The sequence below is a fragment of the Pagrus pagrus genome, assembly GCF_965226575.1.
Source record: "Pagrus pagrus genome assembly, chromosome: 1".
Classification (NCBI taxonomy): Eukaryota; Metazoa; Chordata; class Actinopteri; order Spariformes; family Sparidae; genus Pagrus; species Pagrus pagrus.
In genome coordinates this window covers 21,861,492-21,887,493 of record NC_140185.1, presented here as the reverse complement: position 1 = coordinate 21,887,493, position 26,002 = coordinate 21,861,492, and the positions used below count along the sequence as shown (strand labels likewise).

Sequence of the window (26,002 nt, the reverse complement as noted above, 5' to 3'; positions counted from 1 at the left end):
AATGGGGAGAAGAATGGGAGAGAGCTTGACGGAAGAGAGAGAGAGAGAAGGAGAGAATACTCTACACATGGGAGTGTATAGTCAGCACACAGACCGTGGCTGAGGGTTGCGTCTGACAGAAGGTGGTGTTAATTATGGTTTGTGGAGTCTGAGAAAGCAGAAGGTAGCTAAGCAGCCAGGAGTTCGCAGCCTTTAACAGGGGAACACTTAGCTCTGATTTAAACTTTGGCCCTCCACAGTGAAGAGAATAAACAAGAGACACATCTGAATCCAGCACATAACTGCACGCCTGTCACAGAAAAGTGAGCTTTAATCAACGTGAATGCGATAAGTGTGATAAGTGAATGTTATACAGCAGGGTTAAATGATAGAACCACATCTGGAGCCACTCACAATCCTAAATATATTTTTTTTTTTTATCAGGAATGTGGTAAACTGGGCAGGAATGTTGAAACTGCCAAATTCTCATCCTTGCATTGCATGTAGGGCTCCAGGCGGAGTTGCACTGGTGTGTAGGGCGATCTGGTACCAAGCGCCAGGGTGGCACGACCTACCGGCCGACTCTGCACCTCCCAGCCCCGTGTTGGATGATTATGCAGTGTGGCAGAGACAGTGGAGAGTGCTTGAGGGGAGTGGAGCAGTGCTGGGTTAATCAGCTGGCACAGGTTCAGGGCACAGCCCACACAGACGCATGGCACAGCAGTGGAGTCAGGTAATCAGCAAAGGCAACACTCTCATTCCTTTCACCTTATGCCTTTCCCTTTTCTTCTCTCCCTGTCGTCCTCCATTTTATCTTTCCTGTTTTGCTCATTTTGCCTTTTTGCTTGTTCCTTTAAAACTTCTAACGATAATAAATCTAAACACATTTACACTCCTAACACAGTGCAGTTTATCAGTCGAGACTGTCCTAATTACACAAGATAAAGACTACAGGAGGCAGTAATGAGTTATATAAAAGCTCAAACATTCATCCTTTGGCATTCAGAATATTGAGACATAAAACAACCTTTGCAGTGGACACTTGTGTTGATTGTTGTAAGATGTTACAAGTATATGCAGGCTGTTGTAAAAATTAAAAAGGCATTTAATATTATAATTTAATCACAAGTGGTGATTGTTTTTTTTGTGTCCTCTGCTATATTTTTTGTTTGTTTTTCCCCTGCTTGATAAGTTTTTCTTCCATTATTTAGGACTGATATGACTTGAATATTGTTGTTGACCTTTATGACACCATTTTTGTAAGACACTTAATTTATATAGTACCTATTCAAAATAATATTAACAATGTTAGTTGTCTTATAGTATATATAATTTTGATGTTAATGTTGGTTGTTATTAGCCACATATCATAAAACTTTCTAAAATCATGTTACTGTCAGGCTTGGGGAATCAAGTTACATTACTTTAATATTGTGATACCTCTGATTATGTTACTGACAACATTTTTTAACAGGTCATTAGTGTGTCAGAACACATTTTTAAAGTAACCCACCTAACCCTGGTTACTGACATGCAGTAACCATCTGTTAACACCTGACCAGTCCTTTGCCTGTCAGTTACCTACAATATCAGTACACAGCCCAGCATCATGAGCAGTCCCCTACACAGGCTATCCATGTGTGTGTTTGCGTGCGTGTTGTGCTGCAATGATGAGGTGTTGAGGGGCTCCGTGGCCGACTGCAGAGGTCCTTCAGAGGCCCTCTGGGTCTCTTTACCGCAGACCCGTCTGTCACAGACAACCACCTGCCTTCCATGTCTATAGCCCACAAGCGCCTGTGTTCTTCTTCACTCTGCTCACATCAAAGCAGCTCCACACTCAGATTGTGCAGCGTTCGGGGTCTGGCTGCATATGTAGCTTGTACACAACAAGAAAAACAACGGCTGCACACACCAAGGACAGGATATATTTCTTTAATAGCAGCAAGAATACAGGCTAAAGGCTATGTCCCCTCCATCATACATGACGCAATTTTATGTGGCATTAACATTATTCAAGGGAGATGTCCTCTGTTCAACCTAATAATGTCTGAAGGTTTAGTGTTTGGCAGAGCTATCCGAAGATCCCATAGGTTTCACAGCAATAGGGAACCATGAGGCTGGAGCTAGGGATAGAATATCATCTGAGCTTCTTTGTACAAGCCAGGAACAGTGAGTGCCTGCTGAGCCTTGATTTTAGATGGTATATTACATTATTCCCTCCTCAACAGCACCACCAACCAATGATAAGGTATCTTATAATGCGACCTGCATAAAAGCATAAAAGCCACCTGCATAAAAGCAGGTGGATGCAGAAATTAAGGTACCAAGCGAACAATGTATGTCGTATGTTGACATGTCTTACCATGCGCTGTTGGGCTGACACCAGGCTATCCCAGTCGCTCTCTGGCGGTACACTACTGAGCGGCTGCATTTCATCAGGATGGGTTTTTCCATGGAGCAGACTGTGCAGGGGCAGCTGTGGCGTGCCGTGGGCCTCGGCGCTCTCCTCTTTCTCCCAAGACAAGTGCTCCTGACTCATGGCATCATCCCCGTCAACTACAGAGGCGAAAGGAGACGTGGCTTGCTTGGAAGACATGACTCTGCTGCGGAGCAAGAATAGAAGAGAGAACAGAGTCAAAATAAAGAAATCACACAAGGACTTTCAACAATGCATGAAGTCATGTTTCCATGAGTATTTTATGAACGACAACAGTCACGTACAAGTGACTGTCATGGCCTTAACTGTGATTATAAGCTGTGGATCTGAGCAGTTAATTCTGAGTGGACTGAACGCTCCACCTGACTGTCGCCTGAAGCTGCTCTGGCCTGTGGAGTTTGCAGCGGGCCATGGGGTCCCTAATCCTTTGTTTAATGCCGATGGATGGCTTGATCTAGGGCTGGATCTGTGCCTGCTTGGGTCCTGGGCGAAACCCCAAGACAGTTTCTCGGGCAGTAGGTCAGCCAGGCAGTGGAACAACCATCCAGATATAAAATCAAGTTCTCATACACAGAGATGTACAACAAGGTTTCTTCTCATTGTGATAATATTCTTGTTTATCAAACATCCTATCATGTTCCTTGTGTGAGGTAATTTCCCTCCTTAGCAGTCAAATACAAAGAAAAACCAACCTCGTCCTCTTTTGTTCCCACCAGTCAAATTAGGAAATTATTAACATTTCGGTGTGACAGTGTTCCCTGAGGCCAACAAATCCAACATAAGCAGCTTAGGAATAAAAAGCTAACAGTGGAGGACTTAATTCACAAATCTGTCACATGCTTTCATGAATATTACAGTGAAGAGTGTACTTGACATATCAGGTGCAAAGGAAACTCATGTTAATTCTAATTTTTCTTTTCTTCCATCCCGATTTTACCGCCCAACTCTTTTTTCGGCGCAGAATTTATACAACCAATTCCGCTTTTTCTCACAATTAATGAGGCTGCACTCATGCTGTGTGCTACAATGAATGAAATTAAACACTGTGCCGGCTAATCTAATTATGCATTTGGTATTACATTAAAAAGAGGATAATATGGCCTTCCTACTGATGTGAAGTGGAGAGAAGGAGCTGTAGCAAATTTAACTCCTAATGTGGTTTTAACCCTAGCTGTTGTTCTGCTTATTTTTCTCAACTACAGGACATTGACCATTAAAACCCGAGTGTTTGCTCAGGGCTCAATCTTCTCGGTAGGACGACTGTGCATGAGAGGAAGAGGATAGACAAAATCAGGGGTGTCAAGGTCTGTGTTTGTACTGCTTGTCGTACATTTGATCACTGATCACCATCTGCCCCGTTCTCCTGCTCCTCCACAGGGGTCAGTGTGACAGCACTTTAGTTCCACCCTCGGCTTGCCTGAGGGAGGTGGGTGCTCTCAAGGTTGAGGCAGGCTGTGGTGCGATGGTGTCCTTGCACTTTTTGCCAAGAGCTGGCCATTGAGAGATAGGGAAAGATGTGTTCTGGTTTAAGAAAAGGCTTTTATGACCAAGGATTTGGGGTCTGATAGCTCTTGGTCATATTCAGAGAAGTCTGTCCAATGAGGTTCAAGTACACACTTTCTAATTGTTTTTGTGTTTGGATATTCTCAGTAGGATTATTCGATTATTCCTTAACAAAAGGCATAAAGCAAAAAAAAAATACAACAAATTAGGTAATTAACCCAATTATGATAGTGATAGGTACAATAATCAGAGACAGTTACAGTGTGAAGTTGGAGTACATTTTCAGTTCAGGAAATGTTTTTAGTCTCGATTTAGGAGAATCTGTAGTTGGAGCCGGGCTCAGATCCCTTGACATTTATTCTAGATAAGCAGCGCAGAGAAATTAAAACGCTGTGTCAGCATGTTTTCTTTTAACCCTCAAAAAACAGATCAGACATAAGTCTGTATTGAATTATTATTCAGAAACGTGCGCTAGTATATCCACACTTTCTCTAACTCTAACTCTCTCTCACACTCACACACACACACACACACACACACACACACACTGGCACATAGTCACAACCTCAGGGACCTAAACAATGGCAGACTTAGTTAATCTCATGTGTTGCAGCAGCTGTACAAACAGACCCAGTCAGTCAGGTAGCTGGCAGGCCAGGAGTGTCTGTCTGTCTCCTTCTCTGTCTTTTAGCCTCTGTGCCTGGATGTGTTGTCGGCTGTGTCTTTAGTGGGACTCAGCCCTCAATTTTAAATCAGCCATTAAATTGTTTCCTGTAATTAAATCAAATTGAAAGTGATCTCAAAATTGGGTGCTGGTAATTGAAAATCAAAAGTCAGAGCAAAGTTCAGAGCACGTGCATGAGTAATGGTAAGCAGAGGGGGCAGTAGTTGGGTTGGAGGGCTGGAAGGGCGCGTGTGTGTGTGTGGTTGTGTGTGTACGCAGATTCTGACGTATTTTTTATTCATGCTCCCAAAAAGCCCGAGCCCCGAGCGCAACAAGCACCTCGTCCTCAATGGAGTGTGAGAGTGAAACAAAGCACTGCTTTTGTATTACACAGTAAATCAAGTGGTATTATTTTACCACTAAAATATTCAGTCTCTCAGGCACTTTTACTTTGGTCTCCAACCATCAGTCAAACTGCTGAGGCGTGAGCGAGAGAAGGGGATAGAGAGAGAGAGAAAAGCAGCGATGGAGACTCCATCCTCCTGTAACATGTGTCTACAGCAATCTTGTTAAAGAATGCAACAGATCTGCGGCAGGCTCCATAACAGTATTTGTCAGCAGGAGTTAATAATTTATTAGCAGTGCTGGGAGGGCTGCGCTCAGGCAGCTTAAAAGTGCGGAGAACCCCCTCTGCCCCACCCCCACCTTCGACAAGCCCCATACAATACTACCTCATATTATTGAAAGGGGGAAAAAAGGGGAAGCGCAGCAGTAATTCTCTGAAAATATCTGAGGGCAACCATACAGTATTTTATTCCTCATATTTGGATCACACGGCGCAGAGATCTAAAGGGGTTTGTGTGAAATAGATCAGCGTAGACACAACAAAGATATTTGATGAGGAGCAAAATAAAGAGCAGAATTCAGCTGAATGTGGGTACTACCGATGCGTGTTGAATTCGATCATATTTTCAGATAGAATTACACTGTTTACAGTTGTGGTGTGCATGCTCGCAAAAATAAAATCAGCAAAACAGCCTGCCTGCTGGTGCTGTTGAAATAACTTAACTCACATTAATAATTGAATCTGTTTCTCTGGAAAATAAGCCCAAACTGTGCTTTTACATACTAAACAGTGAAAATGTGGCAAACTGAAGAGGTAGCTCGTGAGCTGCCCTCCCTTATGCTTGATTACACAACAACAATGGAAAACTAACAAACCGAAGTGATCAATAAGCACATGAAACGCTGCCTGCTTTCTTCAAGACAAAGCCCCAGTGACTTTGAAGACTCGAGGCAAAGACGAGGGAGGGTCAGTCAGAGAAGAGAACTGGTCTATATATAGCTGACAATATTGCGCACATTTGAAGGATTAGGACTTAAGTTCTCCAGCAGCCGGCTCATATGGCCTGGAATGCTTTGAGTCATGAATTGTTCCCCGCGATAATGTTTCATCATCGTGCAAAACAACCTCCACTTAATTGGCGAGTATTAGAGGCGCGTTGTGCGCTGCTCATCTTAGCGATCTTGTGACTGCCGGGCCATGTGTCCTCGGCTATCCCATTTCCTCTTTCATCGTAAAAGGGTCTGACCGACTTTCACCCGTCATATCTGCTCTGTCACACTGTTTACCTTTTATAGACAATGGTGATAAGTAACTCCACACCATCTCCCCCCGAACACCCCAACCCGCCCAACACTGATGTCTTGCACCTTCAAGATGGGAGAATATTACACGTTCTTCCTCCCAGTGTTATCAGCAGACAACAGGAGAGAAGATCAAATAAATTATTAAAAGCAAAAATATAATTTAAAAAGAAAAATGGGATGGGATGGCAGGCAATAACAGAGAAAGTGCTTTAACTTTCAATGCACAAGATAAACGGTGTGTACAAATTCACAATCAAAAGATGTTCATTGACTGATTTTTCTTTTAATGCCTCGATAAACAAACTCCTTTTCAGGTCTGAATAAAAATAATAAACTTAAAAGGACAACACAATTTCGTACTGTTTCACTTTGTTTATATTTGGCGGACCCTGCCACCTTTCTAGCTTCAAACAGTGTTCTGGGGACCTTATTTTCCTCTGAGAACAGCTTGTTTATGTAGAAATGGAAAAAATTAATATTTCTGAGTTTGTAGTGTTTCCTCATTACTAATTGTAAACATTCAAAGTTTGAATTTCTTCCCCAAAACTACATAGTGCCCCTTTAATCATCTTAAGCATTAAAAAGAGCAGTTGGCATATGAGATGTCTGCATGAGATCTTTTAATTGAGCCAATCAAAAAAAGGTGCTTTGACTCTGTTCTTTCACTATGTCTGTGTACTGTACTGAAGGAGCTCTTAAGTCTGTGCACTTAGTGTGCATTTATAGTTTTAAAAATGTAATTGTAAATTTGGAGAAGTAGAAGAAGACCTTAAATAATTGACATTACCTTGAAAGGAAGTAGGATAAATACATTGTAATGTAAAATTGAAGTAGATGAAGAACAAAATAGTTTGAGGGCTTTAAACCATGTGTGCGTATGTGAGCGTGTGAGTGTGTGTGTGTGTCAGACAGAGAGAAAATTGTCTGTGTGTTTCCCTTCAGGGGTTCCTCCTGTTCTAACAGGTGTCGTGGTAGGGTTCCTCTGGGTTCTTCACCTGCCATAATGAGATATTACTACCTGACAGCTCCCAGCTGGAGGAGCATTGACACGGAATCCACCGTTTAGCACAATTAAATTATCACCCTCCATTGTGATTGTGCCATGCTGTGCAGCAGCCAGGTTTCTGGATACATAATCAACTCGTAACACGGGCTGTGTACTGCACACAGTCAGTCTCTTTTTCCACGCACGCACACACACACACACACACACACACACACACACACACACACACACACACACTCAGATACAGAGTGTGCATGCATTTACAGTACATTTTTACTTTTGTCTGTTGCATAATTTAATTTTAAAGAAGGTAAATCCGTAAAAGAGATTGCTAGAACGTTTTTTCTGAGTCTGTGATACACAAATTGATTTGAATCTCTTAAAGCTGAGCCGACAAAGTAATTACAGATAATGATATTAAAATATAGTAAATGGTTGGGAAAATACAGATTTTCCAACAAGGTAACCGGCTGTACAGTGACTGGAGAGTTGTCGAAAGGAATTTGTTTAAATTGTTCCTCCATTATTGTTGACCTTACCTTGCAAAAAGTCAACTCAATTACGGCGCCACTTCATCCTCACTTCACACTCTCTCCTGATGCCTTCTCTATTAGAAACTGCCAGTTACCACAGCTAAAATCCACACTCACATGATAGCCACCCCAGAGCAAATTAAGCAAGCCACCTGAAGTGCACACTTTACATATTGAGCAGAGCATTGATAATTACTTTGCAGGGTAAATTATTTGCAATAATATGCTGCTAGAGGAACTGCCTTGTGTCTGACTTTAAACACTTGTGCAGCTGCCATGACAGCAATGTTGGTGTCCTTGCCCCCCACGCAAGGCAAAGGCAGATGCAGGTGTGAGAGTGCTTAAGTGTCCCTGTCTGTCTACTCAGGAAGGGTCGATGAGCACTCACACACTGAATCCCTCGTTGCCCCCACCTACTCCTCCCTCTCCTTCGGTCCCCCCCGTGCCATTGGCCCTTTTCCTGATCCCAGGACACAAGCTCAGAGCTGGATGGCATAACAGCCTCTCAGTTCCCCAGGACACACACACAAGTTCACTCATGCGTATGCTTTCACAAATGAAGGATGGCCGTCCAAAAAATTCACCACTGGCCTTTTTTTTTTTTCTTCCTTGGACTCACATCATTCTTTAACAGAAATTATCCACTAAAAGAGGGATACTGTATGTTGTGAGTCAAACCGGAAGACACACACACACACACCAGATGACGCTAACAGTAGCAGGACAACAAACTCATCAGCCAAACTGTTTCCCTGCCCCGAGAGGGGAAAATAAAACGGACAAGAAAAGCTGCTTATTGTCGTACCCCTCTTTCATTCTTTTACTTTCTCTCTTTCTGTGGGATGGAGTTCCCAAAGAGCCTTCTGCTGCTGCTGCACTAAAGCAAACCTCACAGCAAGTCGAGCCATCAACCAACACAACCCTATTTGCTGAGCAACAGTGGAGCTTTGTGGCTTTCCTCATAGTTGACAGTAAGTTATGAGCCCTTTGTGAGCAGGAGAAGGAAAACAGAGATCGGAATTTGGCAGGAACATAATAATACAGAAATCTCCTGTTCATGGAACCTGAAATTTTCGTGGAAACAATCGAGCATTGTTGAAGGAAAGAAAAGCAACAGTGACAGATGAAATATAGAGTGGGGCCCCCTTTTTGTTAAACAGTAAACAAAGCGCCATTCAGGCCAGGTCCATTCTGTCATTTATAAAGATAACTTCTTCTGTGCACTGGAGGGTTTGCAGCAAATGGCTGCACTTCAACAAATCGAGTGTAACATCTCTCACAGTTGCCAGAAAAGTGAGTTGAGGAGCTGGCCGGGGGGGCGCCAAACAGAAGTGAAGGGACGCATCCCAAGTTACCAAAGAGATGCACAATAAGTCTATAGGGAGCATAGAAATCTCAAAAGTGAGGGAGACAGCATTTTAAAAAGGACCACAATCTTAGACTTTCAGCTCAAGGACAGTGGCTAATTATGAAGGAACTTTTTTTGCAGGGACAAGAAAAAGTATGAACATTGGTGATGGTGAATGGTTATGAAAGTGTGTGTGTGTGTGTGTGTGTGTGTGTGTGTGTGTGTGTGTGTGTGTGTGTGTGTGTGTGTGTGTGTGTGTGTGTGTGTGTGTGTGTGTGTGTGTGTGTGTGTTGGTGGTGGTGGGGGGGGGGATTATTGTACTGTATGGCAGGGAAACTATGGGCCTCAGTCTTATGTCTTGCCATCATGAGGTCATAATTGGCAACTTTAGTGCCCAGTAGAACTGAGGTTGGTACAACTGCCGTTGGTTTGGACATCTGGAACCTCGACACACAGTGGCCCACTTTCTCCATCACTGTCCTTGTTCTTTTCTTTTCCCTCTCATGTAGAACAAGTCCTGGTCACCAAATGGGTAAATATCTCAAGTCTACAGAAACTATTTTTGTTCCCTTTCATTCTCGGCTCATAAATGGATTTATGTAACTAAGGGGAAAAATCTGAGCATTACCTCCAACACTGTCGTAATTAGGCTCTCTCTATTGTTGATCAAGGAGCTCGGGAGGGACAACAGCTCTTTAGCTACAGTTAGACCCAACGCTAATTCTGTAGTTTTTTCTTCTTTTTTTTTTCCCCTTTTCCTGCTATTCTTTTCCTCCATCTGAATAAATTAATGGTGCTCATTGAGAACGCTCACACAAGGGAAGGAGCAAATGTCTCTCCCCTTGCAGCAACTGGACTTCTTTTCCCTTTTTGTCTTTGGGCCCTTGTATGTTTTTTTTAAAGGACTGTGAGAAGAAGGGCCGGGATAGAATCGGGGAGGGGAGAGTGTAGCCACGTTTCATGTGACACGTCAATTGGAAAATCAAAACAGGGGTAGTTCATTTGCTCCACCCAGATGAGGCCATCTAGCAGAGCCATGATGAATAGGGGTCAGGCAAGCCACACCTCAAAGATTTATGATTAAGGCTTATTATGTTGGGAAACTGACATTGATTGCTGATTTAAACCAGTGAAACCAATTAATTTGCCAGTGCTGAATAGAAAGCATGGTCAACAGTGTGTGTCATTCTGACAGGTTGGACGGGAAGAAGCCGGGTAAAAGCGAAGGACTAAATGAACGGTTCAGGCTCTGTTTGGAGGTGGTTAAAAGTTACCACGGGTGATTGACAGCTGATACAAAAAAAGGAAAGAAAAATGAGATCTGAGGAGCAAAACCAGAAACCCCAGCCACTGATCTGAGTAATTGCCCAAAAATTTGGTTCACAGAAGACATGTACAAGCTGCTGTTTTAGCAATGCTAAGATGGTTTCATTCATGGGCTGGCACTGAGAAAACCTGAGTAAATGAATGTGAAACTAATAAAATCAGAAAGCTGACAGACATGGTTGAACAGAAAAATGTGCTGTATTTCCACTCCGGGGGAAGCGAGCACTGTAGTGGATTAGACGCCGACTAAAACTCAAAATGCCTCAGCAGCCTGCTGCTAACCATGTGTCTGACCACTCATACTGTGCTTCAGCTCTTTTCTGCATTTGTCAAAAAAAAAAGAAACAAGTGATATACCTACCACAATCTATTACCCAAGTGATTTCTGTGCTGTGTTCACAACAAATGCCACATTACGCTCGGCTGCATGTTATTTTCTCTGTGGTTGTTGGGGAAGCTTGTGTTTACCAATACCTTTTCCTCTGTGTTAGCTTCTCCTTTATTCTTCCTCTGGCTCGCTCAGAGGACGCATGCATCATGACAGTGCTTCAAAATGAAATCATTAACTAAATTGCTTTCTTAAAAAGCCACAAGTGTGCGGCAGGATTTGTGTGTGTTTGTGTGTGTGTGTGTGTTTGGCTGTGGGCCATGGGCCTCTGGTTCCCAGGCAGCCTCTGCCCCAGCTCTGTTGTGGTTCCCTGCCACCACACTCATTATGCTCAGCCTCAGCACAGCACGGTGCAGGGCTGCGGCTCGCCTCGCCTCACTCACTGGGCTAGTAGGAAATAATCTGGTAATCTCAAACTACTCCTCCATTTCAACTGGGGCCCCATTCACACAAAGAGACCCTTTGTCCTGAAACATTTATGACCACTCTTTGAGTCTCAATCAGGGAATCAATCAAAAGGACATTAAACAAATATGGTTTTATATTTGATGTTAAAAGCTTAAAAGGGAATTTTCTGTGGAGCTGACCTGATTTTATACTCCTCTGGTATCAAACAACGATCCCTGCTGTGGCATTTCAAAATGCTAACAAACTTCAAATAATGGGGGAAATATCCATATCAGCGTCAAATATCTATGAACACAGACTTTAAGTATGATTAAAAAATACTTTACACCGATAAAAGCACGCACAGACATTATGTAACAAAACTATAACTTTTAGGACACTTTATCAATTTGCCTGAGATAGATCTCAATAAACAAAGTAAACAGAATGGAAGGTAAATAGGGAGTGAAGGCCAGACAAATATTTGATAAGAGGATAGGGACTGTAGCTGAGCTGTATGACAGGTTAGCTGAGGGCCCCACCTACCAACACACACACACACACACACGCACACACCTAACCCTCAACCCTGACTGTCTATCTGCTCTCCACTGAGCTGAGGATAGCAGATGTGTCTTTCACAGCCTGTAGAGTGTGTAACCAATCTGCAAACAATAGCCAGAACTTGACAAAGGTCGCTGCACTTGCAACACACTCTTTACAGTAAAGGGCAGTCAAATCCCATTGGCCACTTAGGTAAACCATGCCCTTTAGTTTTTTTTACTTTACAGACCACTAAGCACAGTCTGTAAACTGTGTGTTTTCTGTTAGTGTCTAGGCCCATTAGTCAGCCACTATAATGCTATTTGATCTGCTATGTAAGCCCCTTTACAAAGTTTAAGTCACCTTTTTGACCTCCTGTTAAGCTTACAGTTGGTGTAAACATGTTCAATCCTATTAACCTAATAATGTACATGGGTCAAAGTGCCATGTGCTAGAAGCCCGTTCAGAGTCTTAATTACAACAGACAGCCATGACAGTGACAAAGATCCAGCATCGGCCATGCTTTCATGTACCTGCCATTGTGACCGCAGGATGTGGGGCAACTAGAGTTAGGTTTCATACCACAGATCAGTATCGCTTCTATTTTGATACTGTTGAAAGCTTATTTAAGGATTTTCAGTTCAATGGCTATAAACGCATTTAAATGGGAAATGACAAAAATGTAATTCTCATGAATAAACCGAACACACAGAGGGAAAATGTGTTCCTAAATTACCACTGACTGACAACAACTTGACTCCAGGCTTGCCAAGAAGTGGTGCCAGGTGCATGTAGCCAAGGTGAGCTGCATCATTATAGAAAAAAGACCTTAGCTCTGTAGAAAAACATTTTATACTTCTCCCGATAGAAAAGGGGGTTGATTTCTTTGATTTACAAAAAGTCACATAGGGTGAACAAATATGAAATAAAAGTAAACGTTTTTGTTGTAGGTCCATTGTCAGAGGAACTTACAGAACATGTCATTCTAGAGACTTAAATATAGACTATCAGGCAAACAGTTGTGCGTAATGAGAAAAAAGGTGGTAAGAGGCAGCTGGTTGGGTGTGTTCAAAAAACGCCCCGAGAGTATCTTAATGCAATCATGCACACACGTATACATCAACGTATGTAAACGCATATCTGTAATGTACTGTACATACTTTACATCTGTGTGCAAAATATAATGAGAATACCATCAAATACAGACTTGATTAAAAAGTAACACATAAAAACTACACAGTGTGGAAACGCACAAAGGAAGCCTGAGTATGTTTTCTGCTGCTTAGTAAAAATCCCCCACATTTCCACTCTTGCTGCACGTTTATGTTCATGTTTTGCTGTTTGCATTCACTCTTTCACATTCAGATCAGATGGCGACCAGTCTGCACTCACAGATCACTGTGTCACCAAATGCCACAAATCTTAAAATATAAAAATATCAACCTCTCAAATAAAGAGGTCACAACTAATGTGCATTTTAATGATGTATGTCTGTTAATACATTTAATATTATGTGGGTTGTATAAGCAAACACTATGATTTTGTAAAAGCAACTGTACTGATTTTGTTTCTATGTCTGCGTATTGGAGACTGTGTTGTGCAGAGTTTGTGCAGTCTATAAACCCTCCTCTCTGGTGTCAGCAGGGCAGCCGTCCAGCATCAGCCTGGCATATCAGCTATAAATGGCAGCTGCATCACTACAGCACAGGCTAAAAATACAGGACCCGGTTTCTTCCGTTTCCCTGTATTCTCAATTGTGTGTTAAACTTAAGCTGAGAAACCCTGTCAGGCTAGCTTTATGTGGAAAAAAATGAGTATTGGTTTTGGACTTGTTGAGGAGCGAGTAACAAATCCCCAGTATTTTGACAGCAAAATGCAAAAAAACATTATAGCGCGAGAGACCTTTTTTCTCTTTGCTTTCGAGCCAGGTTTTTGAGAAAGCTCTCTAAAAGCTATGAAAAGTTTCAAAATTTTCCCACAACCCCCTCCTGGGTGTGCCTGTAAAGTGCTTCACTCCCGTCTCTCGAAAAGCTCTAAGGGATTGCATCATGGGACGGGGTGTAAGACGATGGTAGCAACATACTGTAACATGGAGGAAATACCTCATGTTGGTTGATTCATAAACACCTTGTGCACTGGCTGGCTGGCCTCTCAGACTGGTCTGTGCTGTGCTGGTTGTAGTGGTAGAGCTGTGCTGCACTCAGTGCCAAGTCCCTACACTGGCCTGTATGCAGTGTATGTAAGGACACACACACACACACACACACACACACACACACACACACACACACACACTCAGAAACACAGTCGCAGAGATTATAGCGTGGCTCTGTTGTTAATTGAGTCTCAGCCTTTGTGGTGTCTGTTATCTCTCACTAATAGCATACATTGGCCCTCTCTCATTATCAGAGTGGGTCTTTATCAGAGACCCTTGTTTGATACAGTTAGAGTCGATGCATTATGAACCGCACACCAAGAGTCAACAGTGATCTGCATATTCAATAACTTCCGTAATTATATGCGCAATTCATCAGATGGGATGTGATTGCAGGGGAAGTGGAATAGAGTGGAATAGAGAGGAGCAGAGAGGTCTGATTCCTGGAGGACTAAAGTCTAATCACAAAACTAACATGATAATTGAAATCTAAATTGAAAGGCTTAGCTCTCAGGGAGAGTATGTCAGACATGGAGTGCAGAGGCGCTAGTGAGAGTGAAAGAGAGGGAGAAAGACTGGCAGGAAGAAATATAGTTTAAACTGTGCATGTAGTACACAAGCAGCCAACAATACACCTAGGAAAAAAAATATTATAACAAGTACCAAAAAAATTAACTCCCGGAAGCTTGAAAAAAAAATTTGAAAAGATTTTGACATTCTTCAGTCACTTTTAGACACATATTTCAACTCCTAAGTGACTCATAAAACGAACCACTTAGTTACTGCTCATTTCGGTTGTAGTGTCATTTCTGTAAAATGATGTTAAGTTACTTTCAATTCGTGGTTCGATTAGGAACTCCTCTACTGGCTCATCAATTTAAAAATGTACTTTTATTATTGCAACCCTTTACTGACGACTAACGGCAAGTATTTAAAAAAGCAGCGTATAAATATATATCTTGTTTTGCTCAGCACACTCATAGCCTAGCCCTGGAGAGTGTGCGTCAGAGGGCTGTTCAATAATGGCTCAATATTCCACACTGTCACCATCATCCCTCTTTGCTTGAGTAAACTGCGCTACGTGGCCTTTACATTCTTAGTTTTTAAGTCTTATTTTGAGTTGACTGAAGCAATTGCTTAACAACATTAGCGTGAAAAGGGACATATTGTGCACTGCAATGAGCAGAATGGTCAGAGTGTCTAATCACTGTTGCTGCCCATTAATCCTTTTGCCCTCCTTTTGCAAAAACAGAAAATAAGCCAAGTAGTCTGCCTTTACTTTAAGATGATTCTTTCCTTTCACACTGGGATAGTTTAACTCATTTTAACAAACACATTCTGTGACACAATCATATAAACAATTTTCTTTTCAGACGCATCCAATCAAAGAAAGTATTGTGCTGTGGCATTGCACTGAAACAAAGCTGTCCTCCATTTCACCTCAAAGGCAGCGCAGCCTTCACATCCACTTCTCCTGTTTTACTCATGGTGAACGCAACCCGAAGGAAGAACTGCAGAAAAGTCCTCTGTCTCATTCTCCTCCCCCCTCCCCTTTCTCTGCTGCCCCCCTCCCAACCACAGGATTCATATTCATCCCTCAATAACATTTAATTAGTAATGCCAAATTCATTAACCTGTACTGCTGTTACGCTGGCCTCAGCCATAAATTAGCTTAATGTGAGCGGACGTATTGCAGCTGTAATAAGGGACATAAAACTCAAAGAGAAACACATACTGTTCCTCCGTAGTCATGGATCATTATAACTCAGCAGTGTTTTAGACCATTCCTTCTCAGAGTAGCAGCTCTTTAGCAGCTCTCAACTGTAAGCCCGTCAAACATTTTTCTGTTATGCCAAAGAAATTTGTTTTATACCGACTGAAACGTAAAGAATATTATAAAAATGCATTAGTCATGACGACCAGGATTTTCATCACCACTTCTCATCTCAACATTTTTGGAATGCTTCTTGCATGTAATATCACTGAGGTAATGAAAAAGGAAAAATCGAAAAAGAAGCTGAAAAATGTTGTTATGCAGCAGTAAGTGCAAGTCAAGAGTGCATTACTTAAATATTTAGTTTTTTCTTTAAAGATTCGTGTAGAGTTCATGTTGTTTCTAGCTGAGCTGAGGTGCCAGAAGCTGATGCAGAATTGGCCGTATCAGTAAAAGAGATGCAAGAGACAATTCTAACAGCTTCTGACAGCTCTGTCTAATTGGTCCAACGCTTTGGCATCTTGTTTGTGTTTCTTTAATCAGCTGAGGGAATGTGTACATTTTGGCTGTGGGGCATGTTACCCACTTTACTGTGATGAGATATGTTACTATTAGCCTTTTCTGTCAATCTTGTTTTCCTTTAAAATCTTCCAAACAGACAAACTTGTGGTTTTGTTTCTTGGGCAGACAGCGGGATTCAGGAAACAACCTGCTATTGTAAAAGCCTCGGACGACCTTCACTGTCCGAGGATTACACGTTGACCTTCCTGCCCCTCCATCCCCCAGTGATCTCGCCTAACAACTCGCACCAAAGAGCCTATTAGGCCTGGATCCCACTTTGTTGTTAAAAAGGGTCTTGTCCTTTCAGAACACTCACTTCCTCGCTTTCTGTTTTTTCAAGCTTAGGTGCTGGAGGAACACAAGTCCATTGTTCCCTCGCAGATGGAAGTTGGAGTTACCAGGGTAACAGCTCTAATCCTCCCTTTTTTTACCACTTTTTTTCATATCAACAGTCTATCGAGTGCTACCTTTTAAGTCACAGCGCAAGAGCGCTCGCTCACTTTTAATTAGCTATGATTCTGTTTGCCAGGAGACAGCATGATGAGCTAATCGAAAATTTACGAAATAATGACGTACTGCGAGCAGCTACTTCTTTCTCCTGCGGCCTGCACCAAGAATAACAATAATGAGGCCATTATCGAGGACTGCACTTTAAAACGCTGCCCTGCCACCAAAACAGAGGACATAATTGTTCTGGTGTTTTCCATACAATCAACAACCCATTGTTGATGACTTGAGAACTAAGGGAGCAAAGAATGGGTGCCATAATGATTGGTCTGTGCTGCCATGAAGATCCTGCACAAAGTGTCCACTGAGGAAGGACCTTGATAGACTACTGATTTGCTTGTAAGGGCTCTGGATGAAGACAACTGTCTGGCTTTGTAAAAAGAAGAAAAAAAAAAAAAGTCCTTTCTGCTTTTTGTCCGTCTTGCCGCTCAAATAGCCCCCAAGCCGCATTAGAGAGTAACCATTCATATGGTGAAAGGCTGGGAGTCACACAGACTCATGTGAAGGGGCCACATAGTTGCTGGAGAGAATGTCCATTTATATAACCCCTCTCTAATCAGAAGAAATATTACTGATCTTCGGCAGAAGATAATAAAAGGTGTGTTTGTTATCTATAAGAAAACTAGACGTTGCCAAGAAAAGAATGACCGCTTCTATGCATATATTTAAAAAGTCAATGTAGTTCACCAGTCATGTGTCAACTGAGCTTTATCTAACATGTCAAGATAACAAGACAACTCAATTAGATAATTAGATATCAATGCTCCAAAACTAACTGCATTACAAATGCAGTCCAGCCATCAGGGGATGAAAATTTCCCGGAGAGAAATTAGGAATAATAGGCAGAAAATAACATATTTTGTCAAAAAGTTCCACATCTAAACTTACCGGGTGAGAGCTCAGCGGGTTCGTACAAACACGGTGCTGCACCTATTAGCTGTGCACCATTGTAAAGGAGTGAGAGAGACGGAGCTCGAGGGCAGGAAAATGCTAAGTGGGCCCCTTAGCCTAGTCAACCTTCAGTGGGTTTCATTTATCTTCATCTTGTTAGACTAAATTAATTAACAATCTCAATGTTACACACTTTCTCCTTTCATTACATCAAATAATGGCAGAAATGTAGGGGGAGGTCCTGCCCACTGGGAGCAGACAGAGACTGAAGACATCTCTCTCTCCCTCCCTCTCTCCCTCTCTCTGTCTCTCTTCCTTCCTCTTTCTCTCTCACACTAGCTCTCATTTTCGCAGTCTCTTTGACTACACAAACAAAAAACCTGTTAAACGTCTTCCATAAACATATAAAAAATTGATCTGAAATGAAAGCACATCCTCTTTTCAACAAAGAGAAAAACTGCGAGGCTCACAATAACATGAGCATGAATAGTAGTCTATTAAAGACACAGCGGAAAGCTATCAAAAGTTTCGAACTACAGCTATCTGTACATCAGAGAACTTCTGTGTTAACTTTTTTGACATTGAGAATATAAAACTGAGCGTTATTTTTCTGACATGTGTGTAAAATTTGAAGATTTTGATGTATTTTTCATGACGGCCGCACACTTTTACAGTTATTAAAACTCAGTGTATGTGAAGTGTGACTCAAAACCAAACTCATGACTCATAACAATAATGAAAAAGGCCCATCCGGTGTGCGACTGAGATATAACATACAATTAAAAAGTCAATAACATCTGCACATTTGTTTAGAAATGTATGAGCATGCTCAGAAAGCCCCTTTGACCTAATTCAGTTGCTTGGGAAAAAGATACTGGGATTCTTCACTGGAGGAATGTCTAACTGCCACATCCATCCACCCCTGTTTCTATCCTTTGCTCCCCTTTCACCCCTACCCCCACCCCACAGCCCACTCCAGGACACAAGTCTTATCCAAGCAAAAGGGCTAACCCTGAAGCAAAGCCTGCCTTTAATCTTGGCCTGATTGTTGAGGCCTCCAATCTACAAGCCAGCATGCGTGATATCTCTCTACTGGCTCTTCTCCTTTAATTAAAACAGACACTGACAGAAGGATGTGGATTAGCAGTGGAATAATGTGTTTACTTAGAATGATCACTGTGTTTTCTCACAGCTATGAGAACAAAAGGAAATTGTTGAGAAGTAGCCGAGGTCAAAGGTCTTGTTTTTCTTTTTTCCCTCTTTCCTGTTGTCTACGTAGAATTAGATGTCTTGGTAAATTTGAGATTTGCTTCTGCCAGACCTTTTCTAGCACAGTTAGTTATCCACCAAACTAGTCTCGACAGGTGCTGAGAGTTAAACGCCGCCATCCACTTTGTACCATTACTTTGTGCCATTAAAAAGCGGAAACGAGCAACGGCAGAGCGCTCTCTGAAATGTAACGTGCTGAAACCACAGCAGATACACCAAATAGATTAGTGCCTCGTCATGAAAGATAAAACAGATAGTGTACGTTTTCGCATTACATACTTTGTTTATTGCAGCAAATAGTGTTTGCAAATATGAAGTAAAAATATGCAAGTGATAAAATATGTAAATGATAAATAAAAAAGAAATGGATTAAGTCGGTGATCATAGTTAAATGTGACTTATTTTCAGTGTGTTTTAAATGATTGAATTCTAAAAGATAAATAAAATAAATTTAAATGCATATGGGATTTTCCTCTCCTTTGAATTCCTGAAGGACATTTCGACTAGCCAGAGTAATGGTATCAAATCGTCCTTTCTTTTTAAAATGCCCCCAGCAGTTCTGAGAGAGAAAAAAATGCTGTTAATTTAATCAAATAAGTGACCTTTTGAAAAAGAAATCAAAGAGGATTCATTAGCTTTAGTAAAGTTTGGCTGACAGCAGCTTTGAAAGGCAGATGCTGCTGCTGTGGCTTCTAATGAGCCAACCCTAATTAGGGAGCAACACTGCAGCCTAGAGAAGGTGGTTGACTAGGAAAGGAGCCAATGGTAAATACACTCTCTTATTTACTTCCTCTGTGTGTGTAATGACAGCACAAATTTTTAATTAGAATCACAGGAAGGGTAAAGACAAAAAATGTAAATCTTTATGGTAGGTTGAATACAAACACGGAACAAAACAGGAAACAACAGTACAGCAGAGAACAGATATGCCAGCCTCACCCCAACATCCCTGATTAGGGTGGTTATGGTGAGGGAGGGCAGCTGGGGGAGAGCGGTCAGACAAAAGCATGCAGTGTACAGACACAGAAAGCCTGATCTGGAGGTCCTTTAAGCCGTGAAAGGGAGAGGAAGGCAAAGAAAGGGTGGTGGTGGAGGGGGTTAGAGCTCATCTACATGTGTCCCTTAGGTTGTTGATGTGTGCTTTCAGTCTGACTGGAGGCTATCAGGGTGAGCATGCCAGTCAGCAGCACACTACATGAACACAATCATAACACACAGCTTGGGTAAATATGTTAGAATCCACGTTTGACATTGTTCAAATATACAGACACATTTGAACGCACACACAGGACAAAGTCTAAAGCTAACAATGTGTCAAAAAGCTTAACCCCTGTTAGCCCGCTGTACCACCCCCTGCCCGACCTGTGATCCTAAATGGCAACAACGGAAATGAAACTAACCTCAGTAAAAAGCTGCTACGAAGAAAGCCCTCCATGTCAGCGTGTGGGGGTTCTGGCAGGAGAAAATCACAGAGAACCATTTTCACTATGAAACGAGTGATAATCAAGAAGAAGAACAAGGGGGAAGGAGGGAAAGAAAGCAAGAGAAAAAGAAAAACACATAGAGCATACATCGTCATCCTATAATAAGGCATGTCTTTAATTAAAGCAGAAATATGGCTACGAACCCATCCTCTCTTTTTATGAACTGACATCATTAATTATACCTCTTTCCATCGAGGGAGTGGATTTGCATACAACATCGGTTTGCAATGAGAGCCTGATGATATGTTTGCATCAAATAAACTCTGCCTACTGATCTCTATACAGTCTTTTTCCACGCCTGTGTGTAGATATGCATAAACATGTACATCCAGCACTGTAACCACAGATCCCAGAGCAGCCCTGGTCTGTTCAGAGTAGCAAACGGTGGTCCAGCTGCAGCCCATGTGTGGCGAGGGTGCTGTGGCTTCTGGGAGCCCGGCCGCAGGGGACCCGAGCTGGGACTTGCAGCGTCAATGAGGCAAAGGGATGTGGTCATGATGTCACCACTCGTAGGGGTCGTTCAGAAGCCTTACCCACAAAATAGTGGAGACACATGGCTAAAAATGACTTACAACAGGTTTCCATTAGCCTCTGTTATTGGTCTGTATCATATTCACTTTTATTGTGTTAGGATTGGATGAAAATTGGTCAGGACTTCCATGTGCTTTGTTTTAAAAATGAGCTGCGATTCCAGAAAACAGATTTGTGAGTGGGACTTTTGTCAGTGGTGGAAATTTAAATGTCTCTCAGATCTCACAGCTAGCCGTATGAAGACACCCAGCCACTGAAATATGGCAAGGATATCGCACAGAAATATTTTCAGCAGTAAAACAAGTCATTTCACTTCACAACATTTCTTCACTCAAACTTTAAAATCCAAGAGCTTTAAAGTCTGCAGATCAAAATGCCTGCTGTGAGAATCTACTTTTTTGTAACGCCAACGAAACACTCTTTTCTGAGCTTCTTCTGTTACGACACACCCTCGCGCACATCATCCTGAATAACACAAAACACAGCAGCAAATGACATCTCAGCCCTTAAACACCTTAAGTTTTCGTGACATGGGTGTAATTTGGCATTTTCTCCCCTCGCTCTCGTCGCTCATGAGACAAAGCCTCTGAGAGAATGGAAAGAATGAGCCGGGCCCAAGGACACTGTGCCTTTCAGTCTGGCCAGCACTTAGCGAGGCAGTGGATCCACAAGGCCCAGAGGGCTCAGCCGAGACTTTTCTCACAATAAGGTGTCTGGGGAGGCGGGAGTGGCATAGCTAGGGGCGCTGCAGCTCTGCTCTTTTCTCCACTCAGCTGGGCCCAGAGCACATAATACCATCACCACGGCACAGCACACCGAGCCAGTGACAACGTGAGAAAACAACCGTCAAACAGTGCAGAGCAGATCAAGCGTGTCTCCTCACTTCTCTAAGTGCAAAAAGCACACATACTCTGAGGCAGGCACACACAAACTAAAACAATTACCGACACAAATGTGAATTTGCTCTGAACTTACAGTACATGCAAACAAATTCTAGTACACATTTACATACTGCAGAGCTAGAGATCAGAAACTAGGAAGAGGAATAGAAACAGACTTTGATGATTTTGTTATCTGCATGTGTGTTTATTTTACCGGCACCTGAATCCTTCAGCAGACTTGCTAAAACAGTTAAATAGCAACAGAGAAAATGAAATAGATTAGGCGCTGCTCAGTTTCTATCTTTATCTCTGGTCTTATTCCATAACCCTTGTTCTTTCACTCTCTGTGTGCTTGTGTTTCCTCAGCTGTGCCTGCTGTCTACAGTCCCACTGTGGTCAGAAACAACTGAACTTAGCCTATGGAAGCAAAGGTGCGGTTTGGAGCGCAAATAACCAAACTCAGGAAAATGTGACTGAGCCACATTGTATTTGCTCTTCTCCGAACACAAAAAAACAAGAACGTCTTTAAATTAAGGCTAGGCCACAATTCAAGGGCAGGCTTTTTGGTGGAGGAGAAGCTGAGAGGAGGAGAGACATCACTGAGTTGGCCTGGACCAGTCCGAGCAGCACGGCAGCCCTTTCGAAGAATGAGCCTCTGCCAAAAGCTGCCTCTGCCTAACCAAGTCTCCCACCATCTGCAACAAATGTGCTCTATTAAAGCAGTACCATATGGACAACAAGCTAGCTATTAACACGGCTTCAGCACATCCCCTTAACCTAGCCCAGATTTCAAACTTCCAGTCAAATTGACTGCTGATTTAATGCACCGCCAGCAGCCATGTGGGTCTTGGCACGAGACAGCACTCTCAGCCTTCAGTCATTAACAGGCTCACGTAGAGCGCGGCGCACAGCGAGACACAGAAGTTAGCTACACACATCCTACCAGCAGCTACATCCCAGGTAACTTGGTATATACCTTAACCAAACCCATATGTAGAAATATCCAGAGAGTCTGCACTGATCCAGGAACTCCAACCTTCTTAAGACGAGTAAACTATGGCTCGAAACACTGTAATATACAGTCTGGAAACAAGCTTATGAAGGAGATCTACCCACAGAGCTGCTGCAGTGGCAGCCTAAGTGGTGGCTTATGTCTCAGTTCTTCCACAGTGATGGAGAGTGCATTTGCTCCCTCTGCATGGATCCAAAATGGCAGTGATTAACCCTACAGGGTGTGGAGGGGGGGCGCACTTTAATCCCTGTGGGCCGGGCGGCCATGTTGACGCCTCTCCCGTTTCTGAGTCATGGGGGGACCCACCCACTGTTCACAAAGCCATGCTCTCTTCTCCTCGACCATGACGCCATGGCTATGAGCCCTCTGTTCTACAACCCAGAGACGCCACACACACACACACACACACACACACACATATTAACACGCACACCAAATCAATTACAGTTCTACGGTTTGAACCCAACTCCAAAGTTCAGTAATTTTGTTTATTTTTTCTGCTCCTGTCTCAACTGATACTGCACATTATTAGAGTGGAAACACATTTCTTTTCCCAGAGGCATGAACGTACAGTACACAGAGCTGTGGACTTCGTGAAGACTAAATAGTTTGTTTTTGTTTTTGAACCTTGTTAATTATTAGCCAAGCTTGTTCTCTATGATAACAATCATCTGGTGATTTTTTTTTATAGTACTGTTATTTAGAGATTGTATAGTTTAGACAGTTTGGAGCAGAAAAAAGATTAAAACAGTCGATATCATCCCCCACCCTCCCATGAAAAATTAACAATCTTTGACTTAATTAGAAACTGAAATGAACATCAACCTCAAAGTAATAAATGCCTGAATAAATATATTATTTGGGGGATTTTTCTATGGGAGTTCCCCTATGACTAGTGGAGGCAGCGCAGCATTGGCCACTAACGGACCCACTTTCTGTTGATATGACTGAACGTCTTACATGCACCTTTAAAATCAGCCGAACAAATGGATCATCCGACCGCTACGATTATTGTTTTTTATTTTATTCTACGAGATCTGCTTAAGATTTATCCAAAACATTTCTTTTAGATTTTTAACCCTTGAACATGAGACATAAGATCATTGTTCCACAACATCACTGCCAGTAGTGTCCCGATGCAAATTGAAGTGATAAGCTAAAGACTGCCTGATGACAGTCTAATTAAATAACCCTGGCAGTGCTCTCAGTGGAGCAATGGGATGTGTGAAAAGGTACTGTTGGTTCGACAGGAGGGAGATCCAGAGAGAGGGGAAAAAAAAAAAGCTGTCCAAGCAATCCCAACATCCCAGCAGACAGCTTTACGCCAGCTCAACACCCAGTCACATGAAATATGGTGATACCTGGTCCAGCACATGTGTCCACACACACTTACATCGACATATATGCATTTACACCTACAGTGTGGTACACACACACACAGACACACCTAATGTTATCTTTACTAATAGCAATAGTGTCCCATTGAACCCCCCCCATCACCACCCTCCAACCTACACACACCGCACACACACACACGCTTGCACGCATACACGTACATACACCTCAGTCAGAGCTGCCAGATGAGTAGTGAATTAATTTGTGTGAGCCACTCCAACATTAAGAAGGTGTGTTGAAAGGTGTCTGCTCATGTTTCAAATTAAACGCGCTGCTGGTCAGCATTAGCACCTCGCCACCCGTCGGCAACTGACACTTAGGGGGCTGGGGGGGATGGGAGGAAGGAGGGGAGCTCATCCGCCGTTCACACTGGAATAATTAGAACATGTCAGGAAGAATTAATTTCCTCATTTTTCAAAAGGATACACAGAAATTACCATGTTATTATATGACAGGGTCCCTGGGAGGATTGGATTAAATTTGATTTCTTGCGCAGCCCACACAACAAATTAAAGTCATAAATAAGATGGAAAGAAGCGGGGCACAGAGCATATGTTTATGGCAATGAGTGAAGCCAAGGGACCAGAAACAACTATCTTCATTTCATTTTATTTAAATCAGGCCGACACCGTGTGTCTGAATGACAGCAGTTGCTAATGGGTTGAGATTAGAGGCTCCTTGATATTAACACAGAGATCAAACCATTTCGGCTAAAAAAGTGCAGGAACGTACAGTGTGTACGCTGCTAGATGAGCCTATTCTGCACAGAATGACCAGCTCGTGCCTGACCTTGACAAAACATCGTGATCTTGATTACCTCAGCTTTTCTTTATAATAGCACACATACCACAGACAGCGTACTGAGTGTAATGTTGGAGAGGTGTAGGTAGCACCGTAACAACATTTCACAGTCCAAGTCAAGCAACCGTCCATTCATTATGGAGTCAGCAGAAAGTGTCTATTTTCAAGTCAAAAATGTCACCAGACACAATCATCTGGAAAGTTACACTTCAGTGAGATAATGGGACAAGTTTTACTTGTTCCATTGGCAATGTTTGCCCACCTATCACACGCAAGAAACACCTTTTAATATTTTTTAGTTTAAGAACATTTTCATGTAGAATTTTTTTCCAAGAGTTTAGAAACAGCAACATTTGCAGTTTATCTTTCGTGTCGTATGCTTTCCCAAGAGATGATAAAAAGCGCCAAGGAAAAAGCAAAAAGGAAATTCAGGACAATCAAATTAGTCGATCTAGGATGAGATACATCCCAATTTAAAGAGCATATTCATGACGCAAACAACACAACACTGGTCACCATCTCTCCTTGTTGGTGCTCAGATTACACTTGTTAGCTTACTGTTACAATTTAATACTAGCCTGCCTGGGAAGAGTTTTTCGACTCTTTCAAAATGGGCCGTCATTAGAGCCTAGCACTCCCCTGGGTGCCACAAACTTTAAATAATTTGCGAATCAATTAACTGGCTACTCTCAAGGCAACAGGGATTTCACACTTCGGGGTCGCGGTGCATTATCAGTTGGAGACGATTCATGGCGTTTTGGGAGAAAAGTTCATGGTTGAAATCATTAATTCATTTAACCGGACTTTTAGTTATGCATTACTTTCCACAGCTGGGGTAGCAGGAAGATTAACGGCATGTTCTCTGGTCCTGCTGTATAGAGCGACTAGGTGAAACTCTGTCCTACAGTACAAGGAACATACCTTGAGAACCAGGACAGCAGCCAAGTCCATATTAGGTTTTAATTCTTCTGAGAATTAAATAAAATCCACGAAACCTTCAAATAATGATAATAATAATAAAAGGTCCTTTTCATGCA

The 26,002-nt window shown here is 42.4% G+C and overlaps 1 protein-coding gene and 1 long non-coding RNA gene across 10 annotated transcripts in view; one reads left to right on the top strand and one right to left on the bottom strand.

Annotated features, from left to right (window-relative positions):
• sox6 (SRY-box transcription factor 6) overlaps positions 1 to 26,002 on the bottom strand; it is a 138,015-nt gene that overhangs the window by 86,970 nt on the left and 25,043 nt on the right. For 6 of the 9 annotated variants that reach the window (XM_084359626.1, XM_084359623.1, XM_084359628.1 and 3 more), the window contains 2 exons: positions 20,262 to 20,313; positions 2,342 to 2,582 (listed from right to left, as the gene is read on the bottom strand). In XM_084359626.1, coding sequence (XP_084215752.1) covers positions 2,342 to 2,582; positions 20,262 to 20,296 — 276 coding nt within the window. In that variant the 5' untranslated portion in view covers positions 20,297 to 20,313. The remainder of the gene's footprint in view (positions 1 to 2,341; positions 2,583 to 20,261; positions 20,314 to 26,002) is intronic. The other 3 variants (XM_084359630.1, XM_084359631.1, XM_084359629.1) reach the window with 2 other exon arrangements.
• On the top strand, positions 499 to 22,416 carry LOC311261215. The gene is made up of 3 exons (XR_014623113.1): positions 499 to 712; positions 3,619 to 3,720; positions 22,124 to 22,416. It is a non-coding gene; the product is annotated as an uncharacterized lncRNA (long non-coding RNA).